The 17197-nt window shown below is 42.2% G+C and overlaps 1 protein-coding gene and 1 long non-coding RNA gene across 2 annotated transcripts in view; one reads left to right on the top strand and one right to left on the bottom strand.

The window, feature by feature from the left end:
• Nucleotides 1–2744: 2744 nt before the first annotated feature.
• On the top strand, nucleotides 2745–10688 carry cry5 (cryptochrome circadian regulator 5). Its single transcript, XM_061814490.1, has 11 exons — nucleotides 2745–2847; nucleotides 5828–6044; nucleotides 6127–6321; nucleotides 7071–7189; nucleotides 7265–7419; nucleotides 7530–7670; nucleotides 8194–8361; nucleotides 8439–8579; nucleotides 8723–8874; nucleotides 8985–9205; nucleotides 10290–10688. The coding sequence occupies exons 2-11, from the start codon at nucleotides 5830–5832 to the stop codon at nucleotides 10346–10348; spliced, it is 1566 nt and encodes a 521-aa protein (XP_061670474.1). The 5' UTR covers nucleotides 2745–2847; nucleotides 5828–5829; the 3' UTR covers nucleotides 10349–10688.
• Nucleotides 10689–11473: 785 nt separating this feature from the next.
• LOC133498077 (uncharacterized) overlaps nucleotides 11474–17197 on the bottom strand; it is a 29954-nt gene continuing 24230 nt past the window's right edge. The window contains exons 3-4 of the long non-coding RNA XR_009794181.1: nucleotides 14589–14627; nucleotides 11474–11594 (exon numbers count right to left, since the gene is read on the bottom strand). This is a non-coding gene — a long non-coding RNA (uncharacterized LOC133498077). The remainder of the gene's footprint in view (nucleotides 11595–14588; nucleotides 14628–17197) is intronic.

Below are 17197 nucleotides of genomic sequence, written 5' to 3'. Positions count from 1 at the left end.
AACACCTGGTCGGCGGAGGCGACCGCGAACGCCGCAGATGGAGCATCTCCGACTGGCTGAGGACCACTGGAGATTGAATCCACTTTCGAGTGCACCCCCCTCCGCTCCCCCCCCCCCTTTTTTTTGTACCACACCTTCCCCCTCCTCCCCACCGCGATGCGAGTGAATGGCGCCTTTGCGGCGGCCAATCGGAGAGATTCCGAGGAGAAAGCAGTCGTGACTAAAGCCACATGCATGGCAGTCATAACAATAACAACACAACATTCAGGAGTTAGCCGACACCCAAACGTGTAGATGCCCACGTGACGTCTTAGTTATTAGTTATTTGAGTGAGCCATTAAACAATAACATTGAACGCATTGCCCTTAATTCAAGTTTGCTGCATAGGGATTCCTCATACCATTTTCTTTTCAGGCCGAGTACAAGTACAAGTACTTTTCTTTGAGGACTCACCGATCCAGAGTACGGATATTTGCTAATCCGTTACATCTTGCAGTGATTAAAATGTGTTGGATTAAATTTTGTATTCAATTTTTTTCTTGAAAATCCCACATTCGTTCAAATATAATGCTTTAACGGAGTCACAACTTGCCATTAATGATATTTTAAAATCCAATTACATTTGGTTTTCGCCCAAAGTCTTGCCACATATTTCCCTTGAATGCAACTTGTGACAAAAGGCTGAAATGGTTTGTGGTGTTTAAGCCTGAACACCACAGTACGCTATGTAAAAGAAGTGCATACAATTGATAAGAGATAAAGAATGTCCAATAGAATGTGAATACCGTGTTACTTCTGTGTGTTGAGTAGAAAATAAAGTGTATAAAAAAAAGGGGGGGGGGGTACTGGGTGCAACTGGGGCAACTGGGCCCGCTGCCGGTCAGCGTCCATCTCTGCTATCACCTCTGTGGAGTTTATTTCCCAATTTGGAGTTGGCTAAAAGTGCGGTCCTCCTTATGCTCTCAGTGTGTTATCGGACCATTTTTACGAGTACCGAGAACCTTGTAAATGTACAGTATTGACACCGATACAGATACTGGTGCACACCTACTAATAATGTGTTGACTATCATACAGTAAATTGTTTGATAAGTATATGTTTCATTCTCACTTGCACCACGAGTGCAAGTTTGAACCATAAAATATTGATTTTGAAAACACTCTTGTCAACATGCCTAATAGTAGTCGTAGTTGTTCATTTATATGTGTGTCCTTTGTAAAATTGTACCACATTGCAGGCAGATGGACCTCATAAAGTGCTAATTAATGACTGACGTAAAGATTTGTGTAATTTGTGCGATCAATATGTTATTCTGGACCATGATTAGAATAAGCTAATCAGGAGATCTACATCAAACTTCACAGAAAGCAGGACAAACCATATCGATGAGCCATTTCATCGTGTCAAAATGCAATGAATGTGTGTTTTTGGACATAAAACATTTTCCATCTTTGTCAGCGCATCAGGAAATCTCATCTGAATTGAAAATAAAATAAAATAACAAAGTGGGAAAAGCATTTCCCAACAATGTCACTGGCAGTAGAAAAGGATAACCTTGAGCGAAACAACGAGAAACTCAATTTTGGTGGACCTCTGCCAAATCAAACTTTTCAAGAAAATGATGGTTGGTAATCTAATTTCAGAACATATGAACCTAGTTGCGTAGCACGGTGGATCAGCTGGTAAAGCGTTGGCCTCACAGTTCTGAGGACCCGGGTTCGATCCCGGCCCCGCCTGTGTGTAGTTTGCGTGTTCTCCCCGTGCCTCCGCCGGTTTTCTCCGGGCACTCCAGTTTCCTCCCACGTCCCAAAAACATGCAACATTAATTGGACACTCTAAATTGCCCCTAGGTGTGATTGCGAGTGCGACAGTTGTCTGTCTCTATGTGCCCTGTGATTGGCTGGCAACCAGTTCAGGGTGTATCCCACCTCCTGCCCGTTGAGAGCTGGGCGAGGCTCCAGCACTCCCCGCGGCCCTTATGAGGACAAGCATCAAAAGAAAATGGATGGATGGATGATTAAGAGGAGGGGAAAAAAAAGAAATGTTACCTGTTCATGTTATAAGGCATGTGGGAGACTTTATAGAGGACTTCCACATCATGCTCTTTGGATAGAGCTGCCACCTTCTGGTCTCAGGACACGCTGTCAGGCTCTGTGTCAAACTCGTACGACACTCTAAATTGCCCCTAGGTGTGATTGTGAGTGTTACCGTCTGTCTCCATGTGCCCAGTGATTGGCTGGCAACCAGTCCAGGGTGTACCCTGCCCGTTGACAGCTGGGATAGGCTCCAGCACTCCCGTGACTCTCACGAGGATAAGCGTTGAAAAAAACTTGGATGGATGGATGGATGTACATAGTTACAGCAAACAGACTGCACATGACCACAATCTTTCCGAATGAAATATATTTCGACAGAAACATAATCAATATACATGATCTGATATACGTTTGACGAGCTCAACTGCAAAAATCACAAAAATAATTTTAGCCCCAAAAAATCCCCCAAATTATCTCATCTTATTATTTCTTAAGTTACATTAAACAAGGAATGTGTAGGGTGCGTTTTCTTTCAAGTGTTCCCTGCCCCCCTCTGGTGGAATTTAATGTGAGTAAATGTAAATCACGTCGAGGCTAACCTCGCGTGTATTATTACATTGTGGCGACACCTAGCGGTCATTAACTACATAGCAATGCTGCACTGTGTGTTTTTCTCTGACGCCCCGCCTTTGTCGCAATCCGATTGGCTGGCACAGTTCCTGTTTTGTAACTCTTTTTAACGTGTTTGTTACCAAACCCAAATCCAGCAACTAACAAGCTTCATTTGAGCGCTTTAAAAGACGGCGTTAAGGTAAATTCCTCCAGTTTGTATTTCGTTTATTGCCATCCAAACAAACGACAATTCGTTCTATTTTAAATTTTGACGTTCTGCTCTGTTAAACGTACACAAACTACGACAATGTAAGAATGTGGGCATAGTATATAGTATATTTTGGGGCTGGATTATAGAAAAGGTAAGAAAAACATCGGGATGTTTTCCTTTTGATTTAAAAAAAAAACATTTTCGTTACTATAAGAACATCTTTATTCTTGCATTTTTACTCGTTTTAAATCCAACTAAATAATGTAACTAAAAAATCAGCAATAAGTAGTTCTACAGCACTTCAAACTACCCGCACCCACGATAATAACCATATTACATGTGGCATTACCATTTCAATGACCCTGTCAATAAAAACTGAGCATTACTAGACATTCATGCAATTGACCCCTCCGTACAGGGCACTTAACCACGCCTCCTGAAGTGACGTCACGCCACGTGCGCCCACGTAAGACAAACAGTGTGTGTTTCTTTCGGCTTGTCCCTTTCGGGGTCGCCACAGCGTGTCATCTCAGATGAACGCACATATGTTTGGCACAATTTTTACACCAGATGCCCTTCCTGACGCAACCCTTCTCAGGGAGTGGAGGCCCCAGTGGGATATGAGCCCACAACCCCTGGTTTACCAAACTAGTGCTCTAACCACTGAGCTACAGGGCCTCTCGTAAGACAAACAGTAAAAATGGCAAATACAATACAATACATTCTGAACTGAGACAGACTCCATGCTTCTCATTTCATTCAAATCAACGATATATTATAGATTCTAAATACAATACATTCTTAACTGAGAGAGACGCCATGCTTCTGATTTCATTCAATCATTCACACGTAGCAATGTTATGCTAGCGGAGAACGTCTCATTCATTTATACGAGACGTGGATTAAAAATCAAATTTAGGGCATATCTTCGTGCAAACACAGTCTGGTTAAGCTTCGGCCGCGAGCCAGCAAGAAATCAATACGTTTGTGCAGTCCGATCATCGCTAAATATCGCTCAACAAAGAATAAGTGTGTCAATCGTTCACACGTAGCAATGTTATGCTAGCGGAGAACGTCTCATTCATTTATACGAGACGTGTATTAAAAATCAAATTTATGGCATATCTTCGTGCAAACACAGTCTGGTTAAGCTTCGGCCGCGAGCCAGCAAGAAATCAATACGTTTGTGCAGTCCGATTATCACTGAATATCGCTCAACAAAGAATAAATGTGTCAATCGTTCACACGTAGCAATGTTATGCTAGCGAAGAACTTCGAATTCATTTATACGAGACATGTATTGAAAATCAAATATAGGGCATACCTTCCTGCAAACATATGTGTTCCAGTTGATATTAGATGGATTTAGTTGATGATGCGGTCTTCCACAAAGTTTGATCCATCGAAGGCATTTTTCGTACTGGGTCTCCGTTTTCGGAAAGGGTACGAATCGAACTCCACCAACTAGCCTTTCAGAATACCTGTCATCACTATTACAATAACCATATTTTTTGTTAAATAACCCAAATACGCGATAAAACGCTAACAAAACGTATACTGGACCATGCAATGTTGTCTGAGAAAATGGCGGGAGCAAAAGGGGCGTGGTTTATGCAGATCTCTGGCCTCTGATTGGTCAGTGACGCGGATTGCACAATATCCACGGAGGGTCAATTGACTCCTCCGTACAGGGCACTTAACCACGCCTCCTGAAGTGACGTCCCGCCACGTGCGCTTACGTCAGACAAACAATTAGCAAAAAGGGCGGCGCAGCAAGAAAAGAATAGAGAAAAACGGTCCAAATTACCAGCTGATTTCTCACTCGCATTCTTAGCTAACAGTGAAATATCATTGAAAAGCAGACAGCAGGGCTTCAAGTATTTCAGCGAGGGGTATTTCAATGGTATTTACATGCATATCGACGGAGAAACCATCGATATTAGCGCGAGATCTTTCCGGAGTCAGAGGAAGACCGAGAAGCCACATAATATAATATATTATAACCCAAAGATGAATTCGTCATTGACAGTTTCCTATTTTCGTGTTACATATCAAACTTGTGTGCAGAATCTGTATGTGTATCTGTATAGCCGTTTGTGAACCGCCGTATGAAGGAAAAGAAGGCGAGGCTTGATTTACGAGTTGTTTCTGTCGTTTTCTTTGTGTAACGTCGCACGTTCCACTCAATAATTATTCTTGAATTAGTGCCGAACCTACGCAAGTCCCGACCGAGTACGACAATCACTACTTTAGTGTCCTCAGACATCCTTCCTTCAGTCTTGGTGTCACGGTGCACGTCGAAGGCTTTTAGGACTCGCTAGTACGGTTTAGCGTAGCTCGGTAGCCGCCGAACAGAGACACGTTTGTGCAGTCAGATCATCGCAAAATATCGCTCAACACAGATCAAGTGTGTCAATCATTCACACGTAGCTATGTTATGCAAGCGAAGAACTGCTAATTCATTTATATGAGACATGTATTGAAAATCAAATAGAGGGCTTACCTTCATGCAAACATATCTGTTCCGGTTGATTTTAGATGGGTTCAGTTGATCATGCCGTCTTCCACAAAGTTTGATCCATCAAAGACATTTTTCGTACTCGGTCTTCGGTTTTGGAAAGGGTACGAATTGAACTCCACCAACTAGCACCTCTTAATCATATCTATTGTTAAGGAACCCAAATACATGATAAAACGCTAACAAAAGCTATACTGGACCATGCGACTTTGTCAGAGGTAATGGCGGACGCCAACATTTATGCAGATCTCTGGCCTTTGATTGGTCAGCGACGCGGATGACGCAATTTCTACGTTGGGGTCAACTGTAATGCAGCATTGGTTTGCTTCGGAGCTTATTATCTTGTGCAGTTGTAGCCTAGCTAATTTTATGGAAATGAAAATACAACGCTCCAATAGACTGTCATTATTCAAGAATTATTAATGCATCTTTTGCGTCCTGTGACAGCAGACATGGGTCAGAGGTGCATTCACTGGTTTCGTAAGGGTCTGCGGCTGCACGACAACCCGGCACTGATGGCCGCCCTGACGGACTGCAAGGAACTCTACCCGGTGTTCATTCTGGATCCACATCTCCATGACAAGACTCGGGTAGCCGTTAACCGATGGAGGTTCCTCCTGGGGTCGCTCAAAGACTTGGATTGTAGCCTCAGAAAATTCAACTCCAGGTTGATACTCATAGCATAAATATTATGATCACGCAAAAGTCCAATATAGTCACTAAATGTGCTTTTTTTGCTTTTCTTTTAGGCTGTTTGTTGTGAGAGGAAAGCCAGAAGACATTTTCCCTAAACTGTTCCGCAAGTGGAAAATAACCAAGCTGTCGTACGAGTTTGACACAGAGCCTGACAGCGTGTCCCGAGACCAGAAGGTGGCAGCTTTAGCCAAAGAGCATGATGTGGAAGTCCTCTATAAAGTCTCCCACACGCTTTATGACATAGACAGGTAACATTTCTTTTTTTTCCCTCCTCTTAATCATCCATCCATCCATTTTCTTTTGCCGCTTATCTTCACAAGGGTCGCGGGGAGTGCTGGAGCTTATCCCAGCTGTCAGCGGGCAGGAGGTGAGGTATACCCTGAACTGGTTACCAGCCAATCACAGGGCACATAAAGACAGACAAACAGCCCCACTTACAATCACACCTAGGGGCAATTTAGAGTGTCCAATTAATGTTGCATGTTTTTGGGATGTGGGAGGAAACCGGAGTGCCCGGAGGAAACCTACCCAGTCACGGGGAGAACATGCAAACGCCACACAGGCGTGGCCGAGATCGAACCTGGGTCCTCAGAACTGTGAGGCCAATACTTTACCAGCTGATCCACTATGCCGCCTCCTCTTAATCTAACAGAGAGAATTATATTGATTTTAAATCCATTTTTCCAAGACCCTAGTCTGGAAAGGAAGCATTATCTTTTTACAGCTAACAAATTCCCAACATTCATCACCCAGAGAAATAAAAACAATACAATGTCCTGTACTGTAATGTACTGTACTGTACTGTATTGTATTACATGAGAAACAATGAAGATGATGATGAATATAAAAATTAGGAACGGATTGACCTTACGAAAACAATTTTCCCGTGTTAAATCACATGTACTGGATGTTTCTGCCTTGTCATAGGCTCGGTGTCTACAAAATTACTGCTATTATGTCGTAATAACGGATAGTTCCTACCCGTTTTGTTTTACAGGCTCATCGAAGAGAATAACGGGAAAGCTCCCCTCACATACAACCGCATGCAGGCAATAGTGAAGACCCTCGGGCCCCCGAAGAGACCAATCCCTGCACCCTCCGTGGAGGACATGGAAGGTACGTGACTACTTTTAGTGACCATATTGTTTCATGCATTAAACGTAACTACGTCATTAAAATTTACTCTCAAAGGTGTGACGACCCCTTATTCAGAAGAAGATGAGAATAATTACGCGATTCCATCGTTGGACGAGCTCGGTCACGATGTATCACAACTCGGAGATGAGCCTTTCCCAGGAGGAGAACGAGAAGCTTTGAGGCGACTGGAGGAAAATATGAAAAAAACTGTAATCTCAAATTGATTGTTTTGCGTGTTCACACATTGTGTGTTGCGTTGCATGTTAACAATGGAAAGTCTCATCTTTTATTTATTTGTTTATTTTTTTTTTGTCTACAGGGATGGGTGTGCGGCTTTGAGAAACCCCAGACATCACCCAACTCTTTGAGCCCGAGCACGACGGTCCTCAGCCCGTACGTCACCTTCGGCTGTTTGTCTGCGCGCACCTTCTGGTGGAGGCTGACTGAAGTCTACCGGGGGGTGAGTATTAAACATGAGCAGCCTGCCAAGCCTGGCCTCATCAAGTGGGATTAAAGTACCGTGACAAGTTGGTGTCAGACACAACGTTCCCTTTAATTTTTTACCTGTCTGAGCAAACACACTAAGGCCGTGAGCGCCCCCTTTGACCCCCATGAGCAACATCAGATGTGTGTCAAATGTCAACAAATAAAAAAATACATTGCTAACCAAACCAAGCCAGCTATGAACTGTAAATTTGAAATGTCGCATCCAACTTTGTTTCATTTTTCTTTAACCCACAATGATATCTCTGTTTTTCTTGGTGTAAACCTGAATTATTGCTTGCAGAATATCTTTAGCAATGTACGTTGAAAGCTGAATGATGCTCCCAAACAGTTTTAAGGTTAATGTTATGAGGTCTCCTATTTTTAAAATACAGAATTGGCTTTTTGGGCACTGTATTGTCTGTGCTTTCATCCTCGATCAGGCTGCGCCAATGTGGAATTTTAACATTATACACCATCTCACCCTGCACTTTCCACAGAAAAAGCATTCCGACCCGCCCGTGTCCCTGCACGGGCAGCTATTGTGGCGAGAGTTCTTCTACACAGCCAGTGTTGGTGTCCCCAACTTTAACAAGATGGTGGGGAACCCCGTTTGCACTCAAGTGGACTGGGACACAAACCACGACTACCTGAGCGCATGGAGAGAGGTTTGATAAACGTGAAATGTCGGTCACCACACAATCATTTTCTTGTAGGTCACCATTGTGGCTTTTACTTTGAAAAGGCTCGGACGGGTTTCCCCTTCATCGACGCCATCATGACCCAGCTGAGGCAAGAAGGATGGATCCATCACCTGGCCAGACACGCTGTGGCCTGCTTCCTCACCAGAGGTGACCTGTGGATCAGCTGGGAGGAAGGGCAGAAGGTAAACATATCAACTTGAGTTGGGTCCAGATATGATTCAAATTCTGGTGGGAATTTTATAGGCTCGGTGTTATTTCGGCTTTGGAAGAGGTTAGCAGTACTCTGAAAACTGCGGTTTTCGTGTGTTTCTGTTCCTTACGAAAGGTGTTTGAGGAGCTGCTGCTAGACGGCGACTGGGCTCTCAACGCGGGCAACTGGCAGTGGCTCTCTGCCAGCACCTTCTTCCACCAGTACTTCAGGGTCTACTCTCCCGTGGCCTTTGGCAAGAAAACTGACAAAAATGGCGACTATATCAAGTATGACTATCATCCATCCTTCCATTCTCTGTTGCGCTTGGGTTGCGGGTATACTGAAGCATACCGGCGCTACAACTTGCTAGTTTCTCTTACCTCTGCCATCTTCACAGGAAGTACCTTCCCATCCTGAAGAAGTTTCCAGCTCAGTACATCTACGAGCCATGGAAAGCGCCAGGCAGTGTGCAGAAGGCAGCAGGGTGCATTGTGGGTAAAGACTACCCGCGTCCCATTGTGGAGCACGAAGTGATCAGCAAGAAGAATATACAGAGGATGAAGTTGGCGTACGCTAAGAGGTCCGCTGTCGCCGGCGACTCGCCCAGCAAGAAGCAAGGTGCTCAAAACACATTTATAGTACAAACAACAGGGCAAAACATTAGGTACACCGACAATTCTTTCCCTCTCAGTTGGAAGAACCCACTTTTTCCAAGTATTAGTGTATCTTTTCATGGTCCATTAAATATGATTAAGTATCTCGCAGTTTGTGGAGCGTCAAATGTGCTTCAACATATCTAGTGGTTCCATGTGGGGCAGGGAGGAGGGACCGCTTAGCAGACATGAAAGATGTTTTTTGCCTGTTTTTCTGTTCTTCCTCAATTTTTCCCATCTCGATCATGATTTTTGTGTCTCGTCTCCCCGGACCTCAGCCGTATGTTACCAGTGATCGATGTTCGAAGGCAGATTCAGGAAATTGTAGCTGCTGAAGCGGTGGCAGTGTTAAACATAGTCAAGTCATATCACGTGGGTCAAAGTTCTCACTAATCACATTACTAGATTACTCACAAAGTAACGTATGCCCACGTTAAAACAAACGAGATGAACAAAAGCAATAAAAGAGATCAGTAAGGATGAGAGGAGTGCGAGGTCATGACATCTCACATCACTGCTGGCTGCCATCAGCTCTTCGAAAAGAGGTAGATGTCCTCATTTGCAGCAATGTCTATGATTGTTGTCAGTAATTATTTTATAACTGTGCTACACAAATACAAAATAATATTTCTAGTGAGCTTTTTACAACTACGCCATGCCCATTGCTTGGCAAAATGCGTCGTTTCTCTGCCGTCATTTTCTTCTACTTCATTATCGGTACACCACCTACAGCAGGGGAAATCAATGGGGGATTTACTATATTAAAAAATGAATAAATACAGAAAAATTGCTCCTCTAAAATTAACAAGTGATTTTCTTTTTTTTTTTAAATTTTACAAAGAACAATTGGGGATTTCAGCGTGAAAATATATATTGTACAATAAATAATGGTAAACAAAATACAATGATTGAAAATAATTTCTATGTTCATAATTTCCAATGTGGGGGGTGGTGGTTTGGAGCTGTGATGAGATTGTGGCAGTGTACCAAATGAAGTATGTAATTATTTTCTGTTCCTTCTTTTTTTCCCCTGGTGTTTTGTCTCACAGGCGTGAAGCGAAAGGTGCCCTCTGTTGTCGACATGTTAACGAAGAAAAGGAAGAAATAAGTCAAGATAATCCATCTTTAACCATCCTGGGTTATCGATTGTTTGGAGCGCGAGCAGTGATTTGGTGAACTGCCTCGTAATGTATTTTCAACCGCTTGGAGGGGGGGAAGGAGGAGAAGGACGTTTTTTTTTCTTCCATACTTTGGGAATATCATTTGTTTTATTCTCTTCATACTCTCTTTGTATCCACATTTGTATTAAAACATTTATATACTTTTAAACATGTTCAATAACGAGCTGAATGCCTTGTCGCGGGCATTTAAGAGCTACTCAAAATTACCACTAGAGAGCACCATAACTCAACTGGGTGAACTGAAATCTCAATTCACTGAAAATCAGTGGCTGGTGGTGAATTTTGGACCTGGGCCTTCAGTGACCGAATCAACCTCTTAAAAAAAAACAATCAGCTTGCACATTAATGTACAAGAACATTATATAGCTACGTGTGTTATTAAAGAAGACACACGGTAGATACATTTCATGTATTTGAGGATAAATACTACGATTACTTCAGCAACAAACAGATACCTATATCTTCCAAAAAGAAATCAATAAAGGTTGTAGCAGTTCATGATCAATATTCATCTAATACTGTCATGATCACACATGCTACACTGGAAGTGCCCAAAAATCCTTTAGTGGGTTAAAAAAAAATGGAGGACAGCAAGTATTTAAGCTGACCTAGCTTTACAAAGTTGAAGTTTTCTTTAAAAGTGCACCTGGGGAAAATCCGGTTTTTAATCATCCCTGACATCTTCCTCCCCAGTAAATCAATCTAAACCAATTCCAGTGAAGTTGGGATGTTGTGTAAAATACTTGATGCCTGCAACATGTTCACAAAACTGGTACTGGGGCAACAAAATACTGCAAAAGTAGAGGAAGGCTTGAAAAGCTTAAGTGGAAATTTGAGTGTCATGATTATTTGTGCTTTGGGATTGGCTGGAGACCAGTTCAGGGTGCGCCCTGCCTCTTGCCTGAAAATAGCTGGGATAGGCTCCAGCACTCCTGTGACCCTTGTGAGGAAAAGCGGTTCAGAAAATTGATGTTTGAGTAAAAATGGAGCATCCAGAAAAGCCTTAGTTGTTCCCAGGCAAGGATTGGGTGGGGTACTCCACTTATCAACCCAGAGAAAACTTACACGGAGCATGCTAATTCCACTGTGAGGAAAATGTCCCAACCAGCCTGCCATCGGGTGAAAATTCAACCGACAAAATCTTCAACAGTGTCCTTAGTCAGGGGAAAAGTGCTGAAAAGCAGGAGAAAAAATGGAGAAAAATGTAACGATACACGCTTTTCTGTAAACAGCCACCATATGTTAAATATATCCATTCATGCCTCCAGCAATGTGGCACGGAACAAAAATGACTCCTTCATGCCTTGTCCTCAATTGGGTCAAGGGGAGGTGGAGCCTCCCACAGCTCCAAAAAATCCTTGCATACTTGCAGTTTGTCATGTGCTGATTCACCTCTTCAGGATTTATTTTTTAAATGTATTTCCATTTTTTTCTCAGTTCAAAAACATAATCATATTTTTTCCCCCAGTTTGGACCAGTCCCTCCCCTCCATGAATAGCAGGGGTGAAAAAAAACCTCATACTATTCAGACCTTTATGGGTTGAGTGAGCAGCCACGTGCAGTACACAGTAGCTATACTTTATTGATAATTTGTAAAGGGCTTTTCCCACCCACTGGCTGTAAAATTAGATTACAATTTACAAGCCTAACAAGTTGTACCAGTGTCAGAAAGCTACAGTAGGTGCAATGGTCTAGAAAGTGTTTAGGACCTTACTGCTTTATTTAACTACAGTGAGGCAATCATCGGGACTCTGCCGGCCTCCCTTGTGTTCGTGTGTTTGTGTGTTTGCGTCAGCTGGTCTGCCAAGTCAAGCGTTCTCCCGTTGCCGCTTCCTTGGACCTGACACGGGTGTGAATTTCCAGAAGATGATGTAGCAGCCTTGGCGCATGCACAAAGCTGAGCTCCATTACCATAGCGACTCATCAAACACCCAAACACTGTGGGGACACGCGAGCGGCCGCTTTCCTCTTCCTCCTTTTTGCCCTCCCTGCTTATCTGCGTCGACACCTCACAATTGCAAACATTTGGGACAGTAACGTCGAAACAGCCCGGATCAGCGGGACGGCGTGTCCGCGGGCAGCTGCTGTTTCATGTATGGCAGACATTTGGGATTAGCGGCCCCCTGTGCTTTCTCAACTTCATTGCTCATAGGGGAAAGAAACCCAAATCCGTGTTAGCAACCATTATTTTAAAGCACGGGCTTATTGAATAAAGTGTAATTAATGAGTTATTACAAAACAATAATTTCATTCAAGTGTATTGTGAATGAAAGTGAATGAATGGATTTGCAAACAAGATAGTCCATCACACTGATTCAGTTAAAGTTGAATTTAGATGGAGTGGGAGGTGGGTCAGTTGTTGAATAGAGGGAGAAACTGGACCGCTAAATCATCCAGAAAACTGAAACCACGCTGACGTTGGTTCTGGCTGACGTTTCAAGGTCAAAAGAGTTTAGTTTGCTGGAGGGTGAGACTTGATGTACACAGTTCTTCTTGTTTCATTGTGTTGTGAACATCTGCTAAATGGGTAACATTTTTACAGATCTCGAAAGTGCCCGTCAAGGCCTTTGATATGAAGTATCACAATGTACATGTGCTTTGTTGCTGATTTTCGACCTTATAACAACAAGTGACACATTTGAATAAGAAAAACCTGCTCTTGTATAGTTGTGTAATCATATAATTACATGATTTATAACAGTATAATATAAGATCTGGAAAGCCCTCGTCATAGACTTTAATACGAGGTATGATTTTTGTGTGCGTTGTTGCAAACTGATTCTTGACATTGTTACAAGTAATATTTTCTAATGATTAACTGACCATATGATTGATAACATCTCAAAAACCCGTGTCAAGGGCTTTAATATAAGCCGTGGCTCTATGCAGTTTAATGTAAATTGATTTTACTTAGAGTCAGTTGTAAAAGAGTCATATTTATATTGTGCAGGTACGTGTATCTCATAAAGTGGCCACCGAAATGTAGAGATGATGCACACATCCCACACAACAGTCCCTGCAAATGTGGGCTCGTCTGTCATCTCCCCTTTAAATTTGTTCCGCTAAGCCACAGTGGGATTTGGGGTGGGAGGTGGGGGGCTATACATAGTACATCATGAGGCAACAACCATGTGATATAGAAATTGTGAGCTCCATTGAGAGAAAAACATGGAAAAATATACTTCGACTTGGGTATCTGGCGGGTCGCTATAATGATGATTAGTGTGATTAGTACTGAGCCAGTGTTTCCCAAACTTTGAGCAAAGACCCATTTTAATTTTTTTTTTTTTTTTGTGGTTCGATTTCCTCTCACTTAAAAAAATAAATAAATCCTATCCATGTTAGGTAAATTAAAGAGTCCATCAGGCTTGTCAAAGTCATTTTTCTTCTGTGCCACATTGTTGGTAGGGCCTTTATGACTGCAAAACCATGTACATTTTTTATCACCTCATCATAGTATCATATCACAATGCACGGAAGATCTATTACTAGTATTGAAATTTAGAAAAGCATAATAATTTCTTCAACTATTTGTCATAGTACTGTAAAAGGGGGTTTGTAACAATTTGTAATAAAATCTTGCAATACCTCAACATTCCCATTTATTACATTGGTTAATTTGAGGCGGCATGGTGGTTCAGCTGGTACAGCGTTTGCCTCAGAGTTCTGAGGTACCGGGTTCAATCCCAGACCTGTCTATGTGGAGTTTGCATGTTCTCCCCATGCCTGCATGGGCTTTCTCCGGGCACTCTGGTTTCCTCCCACATCCCAAAAACGTGAAACATTAGTCGGACACTCTCAATTGCCCGTAGGTCTGGTTGCTTGTCTTGTTGTGCCCTGGCTGGCAACCAGTTCAGGGTGTACTCCTGCTCATTGACAGCTGGGAAATGCTTCAGCACTCCCCGTGACCTTTGTGAGGATAAGGGGCTAAGAAAATGGATGAAAAATTTCAATACAGCTTTTAGCCAGAGTGATGGAAGCTGACGCAAATTATTAACCTCTGTGGGCCACATAAAATGATGTGGCGGGCTGGATGTAGCCCACAGGCCTTGGGTTGGACACCTGTGCTTAGAATTGCCCTGAGGCGTTATTGTGAGTGTGGATAATTGTCTATATGCGGCCTTGATGTAGTCTGGCGGTAACTTGAGGGTACACACTACCTCTCACCTCAAGTCAGCTGGGGTCGGCTCCTGCACACCCCCAACCCTGGTGAGAACAAGCGCCATATAAATATGAGATATGGAAACACAATCCCTATTCCATCAATATTTAAAATGTTCACCTATTTAACGTACAATGAGCCACACATATATCTGCTATCATGCACTGTCCTGGTCTTTTACAGTCTTTCCTCATTTTGAGTTGTACAGGTGAGGCAAGATCATGAAATATTTGTTACTTGGAAATGCATATCCTAAGTAAAAAAAAAAACAAAAACAAAAATCAACATGTTGATAAACCAAGGCTTGTGCAATATATAAATGAGCACCAAGTCTTTGGCAATGTTCACCCCGATTGACCGTTATTGCCTTCTAACGGGCTCTTTTCTTGTCATTTCAAATTTCAGTCATGTTGTCTGGGCAACATTGACTGTGTTCTTCTCTGTATGCATTTTTAAAAAAATAAACAAAAAGTACATGTATCTTTTTCACTCACAATTTTTTTAAACTATTGGAGAAAAAAAAATCAACCTCAGCAGTAACTCAAAATTCCCCAAAATCTTTCAAGGAACCATATCTGCTCGGTATCTGGACATTGCCATGTATTGTTGCAAAAAAATCCAGATGATATCCCATGGGATGGATCGTAGTACGCGAAACGGGGGGTGTCACGTTGCATCTGTAATGTTTCCACACTCTGGGGACTTCGACCTATCAGTACACACCCTGTCCGAAATATCCTAACCATGATGAGGTGACTGTGCTGACAAAATAAAGTGGCAGCTGTTTGTCACATTGTGTACTCACTGTCATTTTAATGTCACTCATTATATTGTAGTAATGAGATATTGTCATTTAGATCCAGAAAATGAATTTAAATATGTCCTGTGCCATCTTGTGGGCATTGCTTCAAAGTGCATCATTTTACTGATTATTTTAAAATAGGAACCCATTCAGGGTGTAATCGGCCTCCTGCCCGATGGTAGCTGGGATAGGGTCCAGCACTCCCTTGTGAGGATAAGCGGCTCAGGAAATGGATGGATGGATTTTAAAATAGTCACACTCGAGTGAGTGTCAAATTCTGAGAGCTTCTGTCCACTAACTACGATATTGTTAACTCCCCAAAAATGAAAATGGGTGAACAGAATTCACGCTGGCATGTGTCATGTGACAAAGTTTACATAGATGTCACGCAACTTCATTGAGTACACACACACGTGTGCACACACACACGAGTGACCAAGGGGGAGAGAGAGAGAGAGAAAGAGAGAGAGACTTTGATTCTTCACGTAGTGTGTGCATGTCCAAAAAGAGTGTATGTGTCAAGATGAGAAGCATGCAGTCATTAGTGAGTTGTGCCCATGAAGGGCTGTTCTATTTCCACATTTCCCCCTTTGGGATACAAAATGATTGCCGGTGGACAATGAAACCTTCTCAGTGGCCTTGCCCATGATGATAAGTACACATTTGTATACAATACTGCGCGGAATGCCCTTGTGGAAACCAATAACTAAATAAAAGTCCATCTTACATTGTTTAAAATCTTTGGACCCATGCATGATAATCAATCCCAGAATCAAATACATCTTAGATTTGCACTTTTTAAAAAAAGAAATGATTTTTTTTAAATTCATTACTGACCATTATGTTTGAATCCTGTTGTTACTGTATTAATAATGTTTTTTAAATCATCATAACTTTTTGATGAAATCATTCTCTTATAATGTAATTTCATGCACTCGATAATTTATCAATTTCTCAGTTTAAATTGTTCTCAATTTCTCTGTTGAATTTCCTTTTTAATAAGAAAAAAATTTGTCTCTCAAAATTTCATAATTTTTAATAAAAATATTAAACCACAATGAATGAAAATGCATCTCCAAATTCTAAAGAAAAAAAAATATTTTGAATAAAAACCTGGTATCCACAACAAAAAACTATCCAACTTCCATCTTCCAGATTGCGTGTATGCCAAAACTTATCCAAGCTGATATTCTACCGCTACAATGAGTTTACTATTAATGAAACATTAGCATAATATTTGCGTATTGTGTAAGAGAATTTATGGCCTTATAGTGAGATATGTAGCATCCGTTTTAAGCAACCAAATATGGTTCCATACCTCACAATACAGACATACAAGACATACAATAAAAACGGAATGCTTACAAATGCTATTTTTCTATTTTGGAAGCTGACAAATGTGCCCTTGACCTTGACTTGACTTCCACCCTAAAATCAATCTTTCCTCTTCAGATCTCCAGCGTGTCTTACTTCGGTGGTGACGTGCTGTTTGGCCGCCTAGTACATCCTATTATACACAATCGGTGTGCAGACTTGTTTGGGGTTGGGGGGGGGGGGGCTCTCTTGTGCCTATTTGAGGGCTCACTAAAAATAGTGCAGTATCAGCCTGTGTGTACGCATGCTCTTGTTTGATGGGAAATCACAGCGCCTCAAGTCAGAGCTGTGGGGCATCTGTCAAAGGCGGACGAGACCTCGTCCAACGGTGAGACCACCGCATTCAGGGCATATGCACATATTTTATGTTTTATCATATTATGATGGCCTCAGTTTGTGTGTGTTATTCCCTTGCAGCTGCCATCTAGCGTACCTTGA

Source organism: Syngnathoides biaculeatus, chromosome 3, assembly GCF_019802595.1.
Source record: "Syngnathoides biaculeatus isolate LvHL_M chromosome 3, ASM1980259v1, whole genome shotgun sequence".
Classification (NCBI taxonomy): Eukaryota; Metazoa; Chordata; class Actinopteri; order Syngnathiformes; family Syngnathidae; genus Syngnathoides; species Syngnathoides biaculeatus.
The sequence above is the reverse complement of the archived record's forward strand: the minus strand, read 5'-3'. Positions and strand labels throughout refer to the sequence as shown.

Coding starts and splice junctions, on each gene's coding strand:
- cry5 (XM_061814490.1), top strand. CDS start 5,830: ATGGGTCAGAGGTGCATTCACTGGTTTCGTAAGGGTCTGCGGCTGCAC. Junction 7,190..7,264: donor CTCCGTGGAGGACATGGAAG/GTACGTGACTAC, acceptor TTACTCTCAAAG/GTGTGACGACCCCTTATTCA. Junction 8,362..8,438: donor ACCTGAGCGCATGGAGAGAG/GTTTGATAAACG, acceptor TACTTTGAAAAG/GCTCGGACGGGTTTCCCCTT.